This window comes from Rhinopithecus bieti, unplaced genomic scaffold (assembly GCF_001698545.2).
Source record: "Rhinopithecus bieti isolate Rb0 unplaced genomic scaffold, ASM169854v2 scaffold_51905, whole genome shotgun sequence".
In the NCBI taxonomy this organism is placed as follows: domain Eukaryota; kingdom Metazoa; phylum Chordata; class Mammalia; order Primates; family Cercopithecidae; genus Rhinopithecus; species Rhinopithecus bieti.
This window is the reverse complement of record NW_016821253.1, coordinates 1,840,217-1,855,792: the sequence shown is the minus strand read 5'-3', so window position 1 is coordinate 1,855,792 and position 15,576 is coordinate 1,840,217. Positions and strand designations below refer to the sequence as shown.

At 45.4% G+C, this 15,576-nt stretch overlaps 1 protein-coding gene across 21 annotated transcripts in view; it reads left to right on the top strand.

Annotated features, from left to right (window-relative positions):
* The window catches only part of MYT1L (myelin transcription factor 1 like), a 548,227-nt gene that overhangs the window by 396,089 nt on the left and 136,562 nt on the right, over nt 1-15,576 (top strand). For all 21 annotated transcript variants that reach the window (XM_017860335.1, XM_017860329.1, XM_017860334.1 and 18 more), the window contains one exon: nt 557-912. In XM_017860335.1, coding sequence (XP_017715824.1) covers nt 557-912 — 356 coding nt within the window. The remainder of the gene's footprint in view (nt 1-556; nt 913-15,576) is intronic.

Sequence of the window (15,576 nt, the reverse complement as noted above, 5' to 3'; positions counted from 1 at the left end):
AAAAAAAAAAAAAAAAAAAAAAAGATATAATTTAATCCATAAAATATACAAATCCAAATATATCCAAAGCTCTTTCACGACATAGACATTTTTATATTTTACATAAATATGTATGTAAATATAATGGGATTAAAAATAAATCTTGCTTCAGATGTATATTATACATAGTATATATTTGGTAAAATGTTTCATAAATTAAATTTGTATTGTCAATTGCATGTTATGTACATTATGCAAACCAGCCTCATGAATTTCCGTAGGATCTCTGGAATTGTAGGAATGAGGAACTAGGAGACTCGGACTAAATGTGAATGGTAACGAGACAAATGTGAGCTGTATTTATTCACACCATCACTTCATTAACAGATTCCAGCACACTTCGGGGGACGTGTATGTTTATGTCTCTCTGGTGTTTGTGTGGATGACATTCATGATAAGCCTTTAAGTACCTTGATCAAGGCTCCCATTGGTCTGATTTTAAAAGACAGTAACACAGATCTTTTTTTTTTCTCTCTCTCTCTCTCCCCTGCCTTCTCTATTTTTTTTTTTTTATTAGTGTATATGGTTGTCCCTTGGCGAAAAAAAGAAAAACACAAGATAAGCAGCCCCAGGAACCTGCTCCTAAACGAAAGCCATTTGCCGTGAAAGCAGACAGCTCCTCAGTGGACGAGTGTGATGACAGTGATGGGACTGAGGACATGGACGAGAAGGAGGAGGATGAGGGGGAGGAGTACTCCGAGGACAATGAGGAGCCAGGGGATGAGGACGAGGAGGATGAGGAGGGGGACCGGGAGGAGGAGGAGGAGATCGAGGAGGAGGATGAGGACGATGACGAGGATGGAGAAGATGTGGAGGATGAAGAAGAGGAAGAGGAGGAGGAGGAAGAGGAGGAAGAGGAGGAAGAAGAAAACGGTAATCTTTAAAATATTAGCAAAATAACCAGTCGTGATTTGGGTCCACTGTTCAAGGTGAATTGCCGGCTGTTACTATGAATGATTGGCATATAAAGAAATCATTCTGCTCGGTCAATACTGAGAAAATTAACCTCTTAGGTGAACTGAACACTTCTATTGAAGAATTCTTCAGGTTCTCTGTTACACTTCAGATTTTATGTCAGTCTAATTTTTATTCAGCTTGGTTGTCAGTAATTTGCTGAGATATTTATGGTATACCTTTTTGATTATCTTAACAAAATGTATCAAGGACGTTAAGTTAGCAGACCTGGTCTTGAATTTTACATTTTCTTGAATGCTCTATCCATGAGATACAATGATTGGGCAAAACAGTGTTATTGGAATGGCTTAGCCCAGGTACCTCCTCAGGGGAGTTGAAAGTCCTGCCTAACGACTGGTACATCAACCAGCAAAGTGGGTTTTGTCTGTAGATTGCCAAAGCTTTGCTTTAGTGGTGGTCACGTAGTTGGGATGAAAGGAAGTACTATTGCTATACGATCATCAGTCAGCCCGTCGTCTGCTTCCACATGTGAGAGCTGTGTTTCTGATCCGGGGTTTCCGGTGCCCTGAGACGTGGGGGAGAAGGCCGCCGTGCTGTGTGTTGGGGATGTTCCCGGCAGTGCATTTATGGTGACGTGGTTTTCATATCCAGTGTTCTGTTACTATCTGACGCACAATACAACTTCAAAACTAACCCTTTCATAGAAGTCATTGCTTCTGAGGAAAGAGATGGGAGTTTTGTGGTTTGTTTGTTTGCTTGCTTGTTCGTTTTTTTGCAAAGCCTAGCTGTCATCTTTATTGGCTTAGGGTTTTCCTCATAGAAATGCCCAAACATGTTGAAAGTGAAGGGAATTTTCTTTCTTGCCCTTTTCCCTTCGGCTCAAAAGTTCTTCAAGAGTCTGATTTCCAGGAGAACTAATTTCTGGACACAAAGGGTAGTTGTTTGAGCCAGTGGGTCCATACATCAGATCCCCTCCATACATCCGGGAGATGTGAGTTGCTTGTTGCTAATCTCATGGGCAGGCTTAAATTACCACTCCTCCTTCAGAAGTCCGAGGAGTTTGTACTAGGAAACCTGAATTTTAGGAAATAATCCTAGATTGTTACAGTGGCTTAAGATTCTTGTGCAAACAATCCATCACTTACATGTACATAAATACACAGGCACAGATAGACATATAGAAGATAGATATGTATATGTACACATAGATGCATATGTACACACACATACTTAGATATGTATATGTACACATAGATGCATATGCACACACACATGCATTACATGAATTAAAATTAGTCTCCTAAGATTTTTTTGTCTGTCTATGGTAGAATACTGGGTGGAGAAGCCTATCAGAACACATATCAACAGACTTACCATCATTGCTATTAAATCTACCGGGGACACAAGGCACCAGTGTCATTAATGAGATGCTAAGAATTAAAATGATAGATTTGTGTAGTAAAATATTTGGAAAGTAGATCAACCTGGCAAATTATTTCTGAACACTGTATTAAGTGAGTGTGGTTTTGAGTGACCTCATTAATCGTGGAGGCTGATTAATGATTTGTAACTTGACCAAGGCTTACCAGAAAGATGGTTACAATGTGGCCCTTTCACATTCTCATCCCCTTTGGAAAGCAGGAGGCATTCATGTTTGGTGTGACGGATTAAGATAGGAAATCTGTAAATAGGTATCGTTTACACCAGGGGCCTTAACCAGGTTTTAAGTTTTGTTCTCCATTTTCTAGAATTAAAAATTCAATTTTAGTTTATGGTCAAATTTAGATATTTCTTTACAAAGTGATATACTTTGAAAGGTAGTCAGAAGCCTTTATTGAGACAGTTTTAGAATGTGACTGCGTAGGGTTTGTTTCTTCTGACTTGAACACTTAGGACATAATTGTTTTTAAAAGCTAGAAAGCAAACTAGAATTAAAGACATCTTTGCCAGAATAATGTGAGTAAATGGGCACCCAGTGGATGTGTGACAGCACCGCAAAGGAACAATGGCTGAGTGTGCCTCAGGACCTAGGATTTCTAACTCTGTGGCCAGACCTGGCATGATGACCACCTCTCAGGTGGTCGGCAAATGCTGAGTCCAGAGCACGGAAGACAGGAGGTGCCGAAAACAAACACCTGTGAAGAGGTAGCAGGACCATGAAAGAATTCATAGTCAATTGTGAGGTGTCTGGTTTCAGAATTCATGTTCAGCAGTTGGCTCCCCAAGGAAATAACTTCTATTATCACCTATGACATGACCTTTAAAGGAATCAAATGAACTACTCAGGAAGGGTGCAGCCACAGTGAGATGTGAGATGACCTACCTGCTAGCAGTGTGAGACAGGTGCACCCAGTTTACTGAGCATCCTGGCAGTAGAGTGTGATACTCCACTCCCTTTCAGAGAGCCTCTCATGAGAATCCCAGGTCCCAGGCAGCCACTTAGGACCAACAGCATTTGCATGCCCTGTGGGGACCTTCCACCAGGTTTCCATTGCCACAGCTTCTCTGGAGGGACACCGAAGGCTTGTTTGATTTCTAAGACAAACAAATGCATTTCTCCCAAGAATTAATCACCTGAGAGGCCTGATTCCTGGAGACACACTCACGAAGTCTTTCTCTCGGAGAAAGATGGCTCCATTGGGGGAGCCCCACATGGGTGTTTCAACACCACCTTTAGCCAATGGCACCTGCAGGTTCTCCCGCTGGATGGAATATCTTCTGGTCTCTTATACCCCATCAGGGTCAGAAATCTCCAAGCAGCTTCTATATCAAAGGAACAGGATAACTGTTGACAGAGCAGTCATTTTACGTAATCAAACTCCTAGTTTAATGTATTGAAAGGAGGCTTTGAAAGGTGTACATCAGCCCATCTCCTGTTTGAATATTCTCGCTGTTGAGCACGTTATATTTTACCTTACTGTTAAATGTAGTGCCAAAATCACTATCAACAAATGTAAATGTCTGCCACGACAGCAGCATTTTTAATATGAGATGTGCAGCGTTTAAGTACAGGAGATTCCATACGGTGCCTACCAGAGATGTCCTTTTGTCCTCCCTTCCAGAGGCTTGGCAGAAACCATGCATTCCCTAAAAGCTGGGGGGCCCATTCTGTGTCTGAGTGCTGGAGCTCTGAGTCAGCATCCTGAGGCTGGCCTTTCGTGTTCCTTGGGTGACACTCACAGTGACTGCTATGTCCCTGGGCCAGCAACAGATTGCCCTGAAGTTGATTGTGCCCCTTTTCTAACACATAGCAGCACAGACAATGACCTGAGGTTAAAAGGAAGCCACGTGGTCAGAGCACGGAGCCGAGTGTGAGTGGCACAGGTGCCCGTCTGACTGCAGAAACCAGGGCATCGTGATGGAGCTGCTGGGACAGGTTCACGCTGGCCTCAGCCTCGCGAGTAGAGAGAAAGTCTCAGGCAACTTATCCCAGCTGGATGCCATTATTTGTTCATCCAGTCGAGCATTTTCGCTTCCATAATAAACTGAAATGTGGACTTTACTAAGAGGTTTTGTTTTAGATAAAACAAACGTATACAAACTCCCAGATTATTACAGTAAGAACCCACAGGTTATAGAAGGACTATTATTTATAATTTAAGATTAGGTATTTATTTTAATTTCAAGGATCCTCCAGCATTGTTGTTTATATGAATCAAAACAGTACTAATAATGTAAGTTTCCAACAGGCATATTTAGTCACGTTATTGAGTTTGATCTTCACATTGATTGTAGAAGACATATAGGGCAGAAGCTCTTTCTCTCTCATCATACAAATTAGAAACTGAGGCTAATTAAGATTATATTATTTTCTGTAGGTGGTGGATAGATAATCAAACACTTTGCATGGTTTTCCTTGTAATGGAACTCATGTTCTCCTGCTCACCTTCTGCTTATTTGAACAACAGGGGATAATACCTGAGAAATTCATTTCAGATTAAGTTCATCTTTAATTAAGCAAAGTTATATTTATTATACAGTAGACCTAACATAGGCTGGTCTTTTGCATGAAGAATTTTGTTTTCAGAATACATCATCACAGTCTAAGTCCACACTAATTAAAACTCCCCTTGTTATGCTAAAGTTAAGAAAGTTATTGTTCAATGGTCATAGATTTTCTATGATTAGATCTTTTATGTTATGATATTTTTTGGATTCCTGTGATTTGAGAAATATATTGTAAATGGATATATAATACCTAGCAAGGTATGGTTTATATTCATAATCCAGTCCACTAAAATATCTCTAAATCAATGTATACACACACATACGTATATTCTTTATAGCAGACATTGCATCTTCCCATAGACAGGAATCACATTTCATGAGGAAGAGCCTAGAAATGTGCTTTCTAGACTAAAGAAAGCTTCCTTGTGTGCAGCTGCCGGTAGCACATAGCTGTTGCTTTAAATGCTCTGTTTCTGAAATACTTTGGAGAATATATGAGGTTCTTTCTTCACTACTCTTTACTGAATCTCAGGGCTGCCTTGCCACTTGATCACGAGGTTAAATCAGGTGAAATGCAGTTTAAATCAGGTGAAATGCAGATGTCTTCCTTTTCTAAAGTCTTCCTGGCTTCCTGTATCACGTTCTCTAGATCAGTGACCCAAAGGTGTGCCATGGCGTCCTGGGCTGCTGGCGTCTGAGGAGGAGGGGCTGCTTGAGAGGAAATCTGTTTGGTTATGTTAAGGCCTTTTCAATGTGTGATCTGATGGCCACAGACGTTAGGGCCTTCTCGATGTGTGATCTGATGGCCGCGGCTGCTCTGGGCAGGGCATGGAGGCCGCCCTGAGGCAGGGTCCGTGTGGGGGTCGGGGGAGTCGAACAGGAGGCGGGGGCTGCTTTTGTTGGAGGAGTGTGCCGTGACTCTTTGGCCAGCTGTGGAATCAGCATGGCCAGTAATCCATGCCTGTTCCATTCTAATATCAGGCTCTGTCCTCATCGTAAATCGGTCCTGTGCATGGGACAATTTTCTAACGGGGCGTTTCCACTCCCCACCTTCTTTTTTAAAGGGAATTCAAGACAGAACTCATGCTGTATAAATTCCTTCTCACAGAAACATTTCTTTTTTCATGGTAAAGTTCCCAGGGTGTGTTTTCTTTCAAACAGGATGAGGTGCTAGGCCCCAGGTTGCTAGAGCATCCTGATAATAAGCGAAAGACAGTTTCGTGGAGGGGTGAGGGAGTGAGGGTGTGTGGCCTCTGAACTCCCCAGCCTCCCTGCAGGATGCCACTCTCCATACTGATTAGCCAATTATCCTCTCCTGTCTTTCTCAGGGAACTATCCCTGATGAGGAAAGCAAGTTGAAACGCAGACAGACTGTGAAAAGCAGAATTAGCCAAGCAGTTTTCCCTGCAGTCAGCAGAAAAGGCAGTGAGTTCTGAGACCGACATAGAAACAAAGATCATGTGTTCAGTGTGTGAGGCTTCAGCCAGAGGAGGACTGTGGGCACAGTGGGGAGAAAGAATGTGATGATTTGGTATCATCTTAAACACTAACCTTTCCCTGCATCCACAGAGGCATTTTTTAGGCCATGGTATATGCAGCTATGTTGAAGTACATGGCACCGCATCTTAGGAATGAGTAATCATAGAATTAGACATTTTTAGGTGTCAATATATGACTTAAAAAAAAACTAAACTCTCTTCATGCAAACTGTGCAAAGTTATAGAAACATAGTTTTATCCTATATTTCATAAACCTTCAGGTACTTTGATACAAAGCAAAAATCTGGCTGCGAATATCATGCCATGTACATTTCAGATGCAGGTAGAGGCCAGGCATGGTGGCTCACGCCTGTAATCCCAGCACTTTGGGAGGCCAAGGGGGACAGATCACCTGAGGTCAGGAGTTTGAGACCAGCTTGGCTAACAGGGCAAAACCCCGTCTCTACTGAAAATACAAAAATTAGCCAGGTATGGTGGCACGTGCCTGTAGTCCCAGCTACTCAGGAGGCTGAGGCAGAAGAATTGCTTGAACCCGGGAGGCAGAGGTTTCAGTGATCTGAGATCGCAGCATTGCACTCCAGCCCGGGCGACAAGAGCGAAACTCCATCTCAAAAAACAAAACAAAACAAAAAGATGCAGGTGGGTGCATAATGTCCTGGGGAAACTCCTTTTAACATAATGGAAACAGAAAATGTAAGATAGTGAGGTCGAATATGTTTCTGTTCAATGTACTTATAAGGTCCACACTAAGAAAATGACAGTTTATCTGCTATGCCATGTGAATTTACGTTTCATTGCAAGTTCTAGTTTATCCACGGGTAGATGGAGTTGAGGAATCAGCTCTGGCTGTACCACGTGTCCTAAGCAAGTCATCTAGCCTCACTGGACCTCAGTTTCACTTAAGATTAGGATAATAGTATGTGCCCTTCCTTCACTTTGCTGTCTTGTTTTGAAGCTTAAAGAGGTTGCAGAATATGAAAACACTTGAGAGATGTGAAGCAGTTCAGAACCATAACATCACAGTTGTGATTAAGGACAACTTCAGCATGATATTACGCTCACACGCATTTATTCACCCTCTTTTGTAACCCTGAACCTAATGTCCATGACCCCCTCCCCACACGCAGCAAGTATATCATGTATATTAAGGCTGCAAGAGTTTAAAAGATTTTGAATATCATGACAGCTCGTTTCAAAACACGGTGTGTATTTTTTCCTCCATACCCAAAAGGGCACTGGGTTGCTTGTGGACACAAAACTAAACAGAGTCACCATTTTCCAGAAGAAATACATAATACAGTATGGAAGAGGCATGTATGTAAAAAATACAAAGCATGGTTCTTTACAAGGGGCAGAATTAGAAGTCATAAACTGAGGTGGAGGCTTTAAGGATTTGATTTGAAATTAAGAACATACACTTCTGAATACTGAGACTCACTAAACTTTAGATTGTTAAGAAAAGTTGTCGTGCTGTCTCTGCAAGCTCTGCAGAAGCAGATCAGAGTCTTCTCTCTGACACGGATGAAATATGGAATACCAGAGACAAAGAAAAGGAGCCCTGAGGTCCTCTCAAGTTCCTCCCAATCGAGTACATTTATGTGAGCAGCCACCTGTGTCTCAAACCCATTCTGGAAAACAGAAGAACCAGAATTTTCACAGTCTTATCTCTACTCCCTGGGTTCCCAGCACTGACAATAAAAGCAATCACTCTGGGGACAAGGAGTCGCCACTGTCGTCCAGCTGATCCAGAAAGTCTTTGACCTGTGCCTGTGTGTGTGTGTGTGTGTGTGTGCATGAGAGAGGGAGGGAGGGAGAGAGACAGTGAGAGAGAGAGCTGCTGGGCGCGGTGGCTCAAGCCTGTAATCCCAGCACTTTGGGAGGCCGAGACGGGCGGATCACGAGGTCAGGAGATCGAGACCATCCTGGCTAACACGGTGAAACCCCATCTCTACTAAAATGCAAAAAACTAGCCGGGCGAGGTGGTGGGCGCCTGTAGTCCCAGCTACTCCGGAGGCTGAGGCAGGAGAATGGCGTGAACCCGGGAGGCGGAGCTTGCAGTGAGCAGAGATCCAGCCACTGCACTCCAGCCCGGGCGACAGAGCAAGACTCCGTCTCAAAAAAAAAAAAAAAAAAGAGAGAGAGAATGAGACAGACAGATAGAGACAGAGGCAGTGGTGTAATTGGTTTGAATGTTTCAGTCTATCTCTATCTGAGTAGCTGTTGACTCCAAACAGCTCATTCTCTGGGTAGAAGAATAGACTTATCTTATTATTTAATCTCTTAATTTATGTAATCCAGATACCTAAAATGTCATCAAATAAAAAGACCCTCAAGGTTTTATAAATAAATGAGACCTCATGCATTCACCTTTTAGCTCACAGAAAGGACAACATTGAAATGACTGTAGCACGCAAGAACATGAAAGCACAGTCCCACATGCGTGCTGCTCTGCTGGTGGGTAGTTTATAGAAAGTACATGTCATTCTTCGGAAGAATTCAGAAAGTAAGTTTTGTTCACTGTTCAAAGTAAAGCAACATTAACAACTTAAAGCCAAGGCATCCTCACCCCTCAGCATTTTTTTCTGGCCCAAGTTATGTTTTCTTCAGCCTGCGTGGTCTTTCTTCCACTCTGGGGCTAGAATCTGTGCTGACTGAACTTCCTCCGAGTGGAAACAGATGCGCGGGGACCAGGTCTTCTCCATCACCTGGGAACCTGGGGTACTTTCAGCGGCTCTCTGAACTCTCACCTGGGTTCTCTGCGAAAGGGCCCTGTCAGCCCAGCGGGGGCTTGTGGAAGCTGCCTTGTCCATTAGACCAGCATGATTTGTATTCCTAGATGTATGTCCTAGCCACATGACCTTGAACTCCTCCTCAGATCCATCCCTTCATCCACAAGATGATGAGAGCAGTGTGAGGCGGGAAGAGCGTGTCACTCAGAGGTCCTCTGCGGGCCTCCAGGGAGTGTCCCAGGCACACTGACACAGCCCACGTGGCTTCCGCCTGCTGACGCTTTTGTTCTCCTTTAGACTGTGCTTGTGGTTGGCCCAGGCTTCCCTGGCTTCAGCAGAAGGCATTCAGGGTTGTGTCTTGATGCCACGTTGGTGTATCCCAGCCTCGACCTCACAGCCCTCCCTCCACCTGCTCCTCCAGCACACTCTACCAGCACGTGGCTCCACTGCTCCTGGAGCTTCAGGCACACAACCCTGGGCCTTGGCACCCTCTCTCTCCTCCCCCAGAACACTCTCCCTGGCACGGCTCACTTTCCTACCTCTTCAGATCTCTGCTCAAGTGGCACCTTCTCAATGAGGACTTGCCCGACCCCCCTATCCCACGTACTGTCCACTGTCTTTTGATTTTGCTGCATTTTTCGTGGAACATACGTCACTATCTGACGTCATAGTATTTATTTACTCTCTATTTTAATCTCTCTCACCAACTGCAGTGGAACAGCCATGACTACAAGGATGCTGTCTCTTTGGTTCATTGTTCATCTCTAAGTGTGACAATAAACAGCTGCTAAATGAATAACTATTATTCTGTTAGTTCCCTCCTCCTCCCCCCACTGCCATGCCCAGCAGAACTTGTGCAAAATTGTGATAATTACATTTCTCTTGGATCTGATAAAAGGGTTGTGCTATATTGTCCTCTCCAAAGATTTTGCCGTTTTCAGTTTGATGAAAGTATCTAAGCACCTCAATATCTCACCCAGGTAAACACATGGCTCATGGAATTTCATAAATGCCTCCTATCTTAAATAGACATTTTCCTCCTTGCCTCAATTCCCTGCGTAGGATCATTCTTCTAAGAGATGTGTTGCTGCAGCTTAATCAGCTATGTGGGATCTTCCAAAACCTGAGTCAGTGCCTCTCTAGGGCTGCTATCACCTTACCCCGTCAGTGGCCGTGGGAGTGTGGGCAGTGTCTGGCCTGCATGCTTCCTTTCAGTCGTCAAGAAGGTGTTCGGGCAGTGACAGGAACCAAGATGACTTTAGAAACACGTGACTTGATGGGGCATCCTCACGTATGCGTGAAGGGCAGACAGGCACCTTCCTGGGTTCCCTGAGCCCTGCAGTGAGGGCGTGGACAGGAGTGAGGTGATACACGTTCCTTTCCTGGAGTTGAGGAAGGCATTGCCCCTGCTGCATAGAGTAGATTGATGTACAGAGACAGAAAGCAAAAGACAGCAGCCGATGCAAAGGCACAGGGAAACAAACCTCAGCCCAGAGAATCCTTTCTATTGGTGGATAAGTAGGTCGAGCTGCTCGATGCACAGACATTTATGGTAACGAGACGGAGGCCCAGAAATAACCATAGAGAGAACAACACACGCAAAATGGCTGGAAGTGTATTTTGGGTAATTTGCATATAATGCACCAACACCAGCTCCCCAGTAATTAGCGCCGAGGAGAACAAAGAAGCGACCACACAGACTGTGCAAGGCCCAGCCGACATGGGCATCGCTGAGGGTGGAGGAAGTGCCCGCGCGGCTCTGTGAGGTGTTCGAAGTACGTGCGAGGCACCCCGCCTGGCAGTGGGCACTGGTATCAACCTCCCCAGGTGTGTCTGCTTCTTCGTCTGCCACGGCAGATGAGGAGCAGAGGGAAGGCCCAAGCTGGGAGGCGAGATTTCCCCTAGGCCAGCCCCGCCCTTCTCCTCTCTAAGGGGTGAGTGGTGAGACGCTGTCTCAGCAGGACCCGAGGCCGTGACACGCCATTTCCCACATGCAGGGTACGTGCAGACAGGACCATGGACCTGCACAATCTCCAAAAGTGAGAAAACACAGTGGCGAAGTGCAGCACATAGACCACAGGTCCTCCGGCCACTCTAGTGAGTGTATGCAGTGCAGGAAGATGGTGACTAAGATGTAGTATTTCTACTTTTCCTTGTTTAAAAAAAAAATAAAATCCTGGGGAATTGTACTTGTGACCTGGGTGAAAACTAATGTGTACAGCAAACCCCTGCAACACGAGTTTACCTATAAAACAAACCTGCACACGGACCCTCAAGCCTAAAAGTTTAAAAACGTGTCCATCAATCCTAAATATTTTTATAAGCAATAGGGAAATCATATTCCAGACAACATTCGTTTTAAACAACTCTTAAGAGCAACTTTGAGTATTTTATCAGATACCTCGTCACCTGTACTCACAGCTCCCAGCAGCCTGGCGCTGAGCCCTCCCTATGCCCAGCAGCCCCCACGCTTCTGCCCGCAGGACGTGGGTGAGGCGTGTTGCCATCACAGAGGATCTGATGTGAGTACCTCACCAGCACTTGAAGCTTTGTGATTGCAGGGAGATGGTTATGGTAGGAAAACACCCTGTGGTTTAGAAGAGAAAGAAAAAAGGAGATCAAGGTAGAATCAGATTGTGTCTGCATCTATTGAGCAAAAGAGGCAAATGAGTTATCAGAGAAGAGGGGGCCCCACAGAGACCACGGGGTGCCTTGAGAGGCAGGTGTTCTGCTCTGCTCCGAGAGGACACGCCACTCCAGCAGTTCAGTGAAAGAATCGGGGCGCCCAGGAGTAGGCTTTCCAATCAGGTGACAGGTATTTAGGAAGAGATCTGGAACATGTCATCTAGCACTTAGTGCAAACCTCAGTCCCTCCGTTCCATCCCCAGCTATTGTTCTGTGTCCCTCCTGAGCGCTTACTCAAATTAGGGGTCTGAGGAAGGGTTCTTCTTGAGTGGAGCCGCCTTCAGGCCGGCCTCCTTATCTCTCCAGCTGAGGGAGCGTGCAGGACCTGAGGCTGAGATCTATCTTTCCAACCTGAAGCAGATGAATGCCTGCTAAACACGGATCTTCCTATGTCTCAGAAAATTATCTTTGAGATGACACTACTTTGTGACCCTCTGAATATGTACCGGATTTGAAAGGTAGAGGAAAGGCTTGGCATGCAGGAAAACCAAGGTGGCAATTCTGTGGAGGGCGTATGAATGGCAAGCAGGTGATTTCGACTCCCTGGACCTAAGTTTCTTCACATATTAAATTTTGAATGCACGATCTCTATAATTCTATCTAGTGCTAAAATTCGAGGAAAACAACAATGGCTGGCACTGGAAAAAATTGTCTGTGTTAATCTGTACTCAAGATGAATAAGAGTAGTGAGAGCAAGCCTCTGCTGGGAGAATTTTAACCTCTGTTAACTCAGAAATCACTGTTTAAACTGTGCATACAGACAGACTATTCTGAAAATGTCCCACGCTACTGGAAATAAGACACACAGCAGCACTGCTGAGTTAGATGTAGTAGGAAAGCATGATGGTGACGTCTAGAGCAGAGCCAGGGACAGTGTGACCTGGCGGGTAAGACACGTGCATCCCACTGTCAGTGCCACGTCACCCCCCAGGTCCCCCTTTCACCTGAGTGGAACTGCAGGGCTCTGTCACTGGCAGTAGAGGGTGAGGGAGACAGAGGAGGGTGCGGGGATCTCGTGCTGGCAGAATCGCTGTTCCCGGAGCCAGGCCACATCCTGCACTGCGGGCAGCTGAGGGACTCTGAGGTTGGTACCGCACCTAGGAGAGGTACCCAACTGAAGGCCACCCGGGCTTGGAAGGTGACTTCTCCCGTCTCATGAAAGGAAAGAGACCACAGTGTCTCAGCTGCAGTGTCTCAGCGTGTGCCCAGGGCATCTGAAGCGAGAGGGGAATGAGCTCATGCTGCTCCGCCTAGTCCTGGCCAGGGCAGTAAGTGGGCTCCAGTAAACACGGGGCCCCTGCCCACACAAGAGTCAGGGGGTCCGGGCCTGTCCTACGCCCCCAGTTCCCTCCCTCTACATCCTTATCCTGGCTCTCAACTGTCTCCCGCCCTCCTACCCAAGCAGATCCCTCGGGCTTCCCAGGCACCTGGAATGGCAAACCCAGTGCCTTCTTGAATATCAGTCTGGAGTCCCGGATTGTCCTAATTTTCTAATCTCTTTTCCACATCAGAATGGACCCAAACTCCACTAATCAGGACCCTGGTGACTGGCAGGTTCACTAAGCTGGCAGTTCCAGCACAGCTCTGAGTGGCTGGTGACACAGCCAAGCCTTCAGTCCATAAATCAATGCGGAGTGTTGAAAGGAGAAAAGAAAATCAGGAGATAAATGCAAAAATAGGAACAAAAGCATTCTGAATGGCGAGACAGAAGGGAGCCGCGTTACTCTCTACTGTTGAAGCGCTGCATGTCTGGCTGGTGTAGAACGTGCCTCCTGGGAGGCCGTGGGGTGAGAACTGTGCAGGGTGCTTGCTCTGGAAGTGGAGGCAGTGTTGTAGAATGTTCAGGGCTGTGCTGCACCCAGAACTCAGTGGCTCCAGCTCTGCCGTTTCACAGTGAGTGATGGCATAAACTGTCAGCCTCTGTGGTTCTGTATTGTCACCTTCAGAGGGAGAAGTAGGTGCCCCAGTGCTTCTCTCATGGGGTCATCAGGGGAACCAGACTCAGGTGAGTCAAACTGTTCTGTACTCACTAATTTCATTTCCTCTGCACAGAAGGATGTGGTATATGAAACATTTATGGCCAGGTGCAGTGGCTCACACCTGTAATTCTAGCACTTTGGGAGGCCGAGGCAGGCAGATCGCTTTGAGACCAGCCTGGGCAACACAGTGAAACTCTGTCTCTACAAAAAATACAAAATGTAGCCAGGCGTGGTGAGGCATGACTGTAGTCCCAGCTACTCAAAAGCTGAGGCAGGAAGGCCACTTGAGCCAGGGGGAATGAGGCTGCAGTGAGCTGTGATTGTGCCACTGCACTCCAGCCTGGGCAACAGACCCAGACCCTGTCTCAAACAAACAGAAATATATAGATGGTTTATGTGGCTTTTTTCCCTTATCATTGCAATTTCTATGAAAACACCATCATCTTTTCATTAGAATGAATACATTGTCATATTTCAGTATTTACAAGTCAAGATATATTTTGATATTGATTTATTTATGTAATAAAACACCACCTCTGTAATGCCATAGAAAGCAATGGTCCTTCATTATTTGAAACTTGCTGCAGTGCACCTGCAGACCAGGTCTTCTGCGACCTGGGGAAGTCTAGGGTGATGTTCGCTTTGGAGTACAGTCCCCACCTGCAGCTTCTTCTGTGTTTTCTATTACATTGTACGTTTGCTTGCCTGGGGCCTGTGTCAGTGACCAGAAAGAACGGTAGCTCAATCAGGACTAGATGCTGAAGGAATCAAAAGTTGTGTATCTTAGGGACAGACCACTAAGAAGCCAAGGCTTGTATATAAAGTTACAATCCAGAGTTCTAACTCTACCAGACCTTAGCGAGGACAGTGGAGGATAAATGGCCCACAGCAACCACATTTATTTTGTTTACGAAGATGTTTTCATTTTCTAATTGTAACTATGGAGCATAAATTGTTTATAACAAACTGACTCAAAAGAGAGAAAATTCAGCCCTAAAACATTTCATAAAGCTCACTCACAGGGGAGTTGAGATCTCATGTGTAACACAACACAAGTTAGGTTTGTAGAATAACTGGCTGATAGGAAGGTAGAAAGGGCACATGAGATCAGCCACGGAATGGGCTCTGTTTTCTGGGCTCAGTTTTTTCACCTGGAATAGTTGGGCCAGCTCTTCTCTGATTTCCAAACCAGTGCGGTAACTCCGTGAGTCCACCCGCTGGGCAGCCCCGGGCTGGCCCTCGCTGACTGGAGGCTCCTGCTCAGAGTCCGTTGCTGTGCGGCTTTGCTGAATGACAGATTTAAAATAGAAAACCACAAAAAAGGGAGCTGAGAATGCTTTGCTCTTCTCTTTAAATCTCCATCTAAATATGTGCCTTTACTTAGAACGTAAACTTGTCCTTTAAAATAATTTCCAGAGAAAGGGCTCTTTTATCACACATGCATTCTCCCTATTGGATAGAACAATAGTCACTACATAGAAACTAGTAAAATGGAGGCTGGGAGCAGTGGCTCATGCCTATAATCACAGCACTTTGGGAGGCCGAGGTGGGAGGATCACTTGAGGTCAGAAGTTCAAGACCAGCCTGGCCAACATGGCGAAACCTTCTCTCTACATGGTGGTGTGCACCTGTAATCCCAGCTACTCAGCAGGCTGAAGCATGAGAATTGCTTGAACCCGGGAGGCAAAGGTGGCAGTGAGTTCAGATCGCACCACTGCACTCTAGCCTGCATGACAGAGTGAGACTCCATCAAAAAAAAAAAAAAAAAAAAAAAAAAAAAAA